This window comes from Diaphorina citri, unplaced genomic scaffold (genome assembly GCF_000475195.1).
Source record: "Diaphorina citri unplaced genomic scaffold, Diaci psyllid genome assembly version 1.1 scaffold865, whole genome shotgun sequence".
Lineage (NCBI taxonomy): Eukaryota > Metazoa > Arthropoda > Insecta > Hemiptera > Psyllidae > Diaphorina > Diaphorina citri.
The window spans coordinates 11,411-15,958 of NW_007378297.1; the positions used below are offsets into that span (position 1 = coordinate 11,411).

The following is a 4,548-nucleotide window of genomic DNA, read 5'->3' on the forward strand; positions in this document are numbered from 1 at the left end:
TATGAAATAGAAAGGGATAACAAACTAGAGAAAGCAATCCCTAAATTAGAAATTGAAAGTAGGACAAGTTATGTAATAACATCAATGGTTTAATGGGTCGTCTTGCAGAACGACAGGAATGAGAGAATCGAATGTAACACGTGCAGTGTGTTAATATTCTGTTGTTTTAGTTCATTTGAAATTTGAGATGGGTGACAAAAGTGTGAAATCTAAGAATGCTATTTCTATTTAAACCAAATTGTTAATCATAGAGGATTCAGACAATGCCTGTTCCTTATTTGTGTTTCTAGAAAACCTCGATAGTAAATAATTTTTTTAGGCAAACCCCTCGATAAGAAATAAAACTCGATAAGAAATAACTTTGGTCTTTTCCCTTGAATTATTTTTTATCGAGGTTCCACTGTATACAGGGTGTCCCAGAATTTATGCTTCAATTGTTTTTCTCGAAGCCTGTTTGAAATTTCGAAAAACAAAAAACCCGTAACTTTTTGATTTTCAATGCGGATATTTTGGCAATATCGCGATTCGCGAAAAATTTCGCGAAGTCCTTGAAACGGGGGCCAATTTTAAAATCTTAAATGAGAACCCCCTGTTTGTGATGCATCATGTTAAAGGACTCCCTGAGAGAGAGGGGGGGGGAAGGGAAAGAGAGGAAGCAGTGAATCAAGGATTGTGGAGGGGGAAAAGAGTAAAATAGCAAAAATACCGATCTGAAATTAAACAGGGAAAATGGCAAAGTAAAAGAAGAATCTTTGGGCAGACTATCAGTCTTATTCAGCCAGTATGCCCATTTTTTTCTATTTTACTTTTTTTTAAGTTAAAGGTCTTCTGATGTAACATTATGTACTATGTTCTTAAACCTGTAAAATACCTTGTTTAGACTGCTGGGGTAAAGGGACTTTTTAGTTTCATTCGAGCAGGATAAACAAGGTATGTTCTATTCTATGCCCATTAGTCTAAACACTATTTCGATTTGTTCTGTAATAATATTTGAAAACAGTTTTTATAGTAATCTAGTTCTAAGTAGTTAAATTTTCCAAGTTTTTAACAAGTTTTGTTCCTTTTCTTTTGAATCTCATGGATACACAGACACAACGAGGAGTCTGACAGAGGCAAAGCATCCTAAACGGGCTACTTTCCAGCTCTAAAAGGACATAATAAATCTTACCCCTCCAAAGTACAAACAGAAAGGTAAGTTAAAATTAAACACAAAGTATTGAGAAAAAAAAAAAAAAAAAAAAAAAAAAAAAAAAAAAAAAAAAAAAAAAAGGCAGCTAAAAAATTTTATTTAGGCCCCAAAAAAAAAAAAAAACTAGTATATCTCTGCTATACATTAGTAATAGAAAGTAAAAAGGTAGTCTATAATATTTACTTAGGTCCCCTCTTCAGATTGTATACCTAGGTTGACTCTCTTCTTTTTATTACAAAAAATAACTTTGTTACTACTTTTTCACTTTTTTTTTCCTTTTCTTTCTTTTATACAGGTTGGACCACATTAAATTATACACCTTCCTCTTAACTTCTGGACCAAACACATGATCAAATTCTATAACCAATTTAAATTTAAAAAGTCCATTTATGCCCACCAATATTGGATATAGTCTGTACAAAAATTTGGAAGATTATAATTTACAGATGTGTTCATATCTTTTCTTATTTTCAGATGTTGTTTGACAAAGAAATGGATGTACAAATGATTAAGCTCATAGAGATGCGACCTGAATTATACGACTTTGATTTAGGTACTACAAATAAATCGAATTTCACCTTATCTTTTCTTATTTTCAGATGTTGTTTGACAAAGAAATGGATGTACAAATGATTAAGCTCATAGAGATGCGACCTGAATTATACGACAGAACTCGTCAGGCCTACAGAAACAAAAATGTTAAAGACCTACTTTGGGAAGAGATTGCTGCACTTTTGGACAATCCTGGTAAGTTACATAGACAATTCTGGTAAGTTACATATACAGGGTGGTTCGTGATTTGCGAACCACGCTTATATCTCAGAAACGGCTGGGAATTAAGGAATGAAATAAACGGCATCCATTTTTTTTCATTTATTATTAATTATTATACAGGGTGGTTCGTGATTTGCGAACCACGCTTATATCTCAGAAACGGCTGGGAATTAAGGAATGAAATAAACGGCATCATGTAGATGAAATTTTAATGATTAGAATGGCTTTTTTTAAATTTGAAATTTTTTTTGCAAAACGGCCCATTTTTTGCCAAATATAGGTCACTCTTATGGGAACCCCCATTTTTTATTTAATTTCGAGTTCGGGACGATAAATACGATAATACCTTAACAATCACAGTTCCCTCTGTCAAACCTCTTTTTTTAAATCTATTATAATCAAAATCAATCAATCAATCAAATCGTAAATTTATTTGTGTTAAAGCAGAGCCTTTTCACAAGTGGGAATCACAGCCTTACTAAGTGCTTCCTTTGCAATCAATTTCCATGTTTCAATAGTCTTTCTACACTGGTAATGCCGTAATGTTATATCTATTATATCATTTCCCAGGCGACAAAATAAACGCGACCTAGCGCAGCCTAGTTAGCTACCCTTCTAGCTAACTAGACTGTCTTCTTTATTGATGCACGGTTACTTTCCCACCAAATGTACGTTATATACGAGACCTTGTTTAAACTGCTGGGGTAAAGGGACTTTTCAGTCCTATTCGTCCAAAATAAACGAAGTTTATTCTACTCTTGATTGTTGACTCTGTAATTTTGTGAAGGCGAAACTCTGTAAAGGGAATATTCTATTCTAATCTGTAATTTCCTTTTTTTCTTCTTCTTGGGAGTCCATATAATATTTGTAATTTCCTTCAATTTTCTTTTCAGACAATTTTAGAAAACCAAACTGTGATTGAATTCAACCAAACATGTTCATTCTATCGGAATTCAAAGATATCATTAGAACACCACCGAGCCAGTTTGATCAGACGATCGATTCTTGTATTGCTCAAAGTCTAAATCAGAAGCTTTCAAACAAAGTAAGTCAAAACCAAAGGAAAGAAGATGGGGCACACTAATGTCCGATCTTACCACGGAGCGTTTTCAGTTAATTCAGAGTTTAAGAACTACTGACTTGTGTAAATCAAATGGGTGACGTCAAAGAAAACCCTTGACACTGTGTTAAGTCTCAGTGGTAAGATCAGCCATGAGAGTTTTTTTTTACGTTTTACTTTCCCTATCCTATAGGATTGTCCCAAAATTGAAGGGAGAGACAGGATATTAATGTAATCGGGTCAAAATTTCGATGGTCAGTTTTTAGTGCCAAAACACGTTTTGAGGTCCCTAGAGCCTAAATCCAAAGTTTCAGCCATTGGTCCGTGTGTGTGTCTGTCTGTAAACAAAATATCTCGAGAACGATAAGACCTAGAGACTTGAAATTTGATATGTAGATGTTATTTAACAATATATCGGGAACGGTATTCTTTTCCAGGTGTTTCCAAATGTAGGCCTATGCATGATGCTGTACGACATTACCAAGATAGAAGACTCGGTTATTATCCCGGGTGATGGGGCATCGCATACGAAAGTAGAATTCCGATACGCCTAGAGACTTGAAATTTGATATGTAGATGTTATTTAACAATATATCGGGAACGGTATTCTTTTTCAGGTGTTTCCAAACGTAGGCCTATGTATGATGCTGTACGACATTACCAAGATAGAAGACTCAGTTATTATCCCGGGTGATGGGGCATCGCATACGAAAGTAGAATTCCGATACGTTGTATTTAGACCGTTCGTAAGCGAGATCATCATCGGGAAAATCCGCAGCTGCAGCAAAGAAGGCGTGCATGGTGAGTACAATATAGAATAGAGTTGAGTGGTAATAGTGTATTCCTTTGTCTTTTTGTCATATCTAAGGGGGAAAAAAAGAAGAAAAAATAATTTGATATATAGGTCGACCAGGTTTGGATAAGTCCTTCTATGGGGACAGACAGACAGACAGACCGACCGACAGAGTGACAGACACTGGTGTCAGGTTTTGTTTTGATTATTTGGATTTTGAGCGTCATGGAATATCGTATTCCTAAACGTTTTGAGATTTTGAATTATAGAATGGATATCATCGTATCTTCCTTTCCAAATCTTAAGATTTTTTTTTAAGGCTTTATGGCAGGATTCTCACACAGTGAGCTCTTCCACCCAACCAAAGATAGGATAGTAAAAATCTGGTGTGAACATCACACGACTTTCCTTATCCTATTGAATGATGCTTATTTGAGTGTTCTTTTACCCTAGCTTTTACAATATCTCTAACCGTTTAGTCGCTATAGCTGAAAACCGCCAAAAAACGGTCGAAATCTGTCCAAAAGCGGTCAAAATTCCGCTAAGCGCAGCAATCATCTCAACCAAACGTTTTTGTTGCATCCTTGTCACATTTGTGAACTACATACCAAATTTCAAGTCTCTAGCTTATACCGTTCCCAAGATATTGTTAAATTACCCAACCTCAGTAGTGCAGTTGTTAACGCGTTGGACTTTGGATCTGGAGGTTGGTGGTTCGAGTCCAAGTCATGT

The 4,548-nt window shown here is 35.3% G+C and overlaps 2 protein-coding genes across 2 annotated transcripts in view; both read left to right on the forward strand.

Annotated features, from left to right (window-relative positions):
* Positions 1 to 4,548, forward strand: part of LOC113468825 (DNA-directed RNA polymerase III subunit RPC8-like) — a 32,711-nt gene that overhangs the window by 10,225 nt on the left and 17,938 nt on the right. The gene's annotated exons all lie outside the window — the stretch shown is intronic.
* LOC103512621 (DNA-directed RNA polymerase III subunit RPC8) overlaps positions 1 to 4,548 on the forward strand; it is a 24,209-nt gene that overhangs the window by 1,939 nt on the left and 17,722 nt on the right. The window contains exons 2-3 of the mRNA XM_008477393.2: positions 2,857 to 3,008; positions 3,641 to 3,824. Of these exons, the coding sequence (XP_008475615.1) occupies positions 2,898 to 3,008; positions 3,641 to 3,824 (295 nt within the window). The 5' untranslated portion in view covers positions 2,857 to 2,897. The remainder of the gene's footprint in view (positions 1 to 2,856; positions 3,009 to 3,640; positions 3,825 to 4,548) is intronic.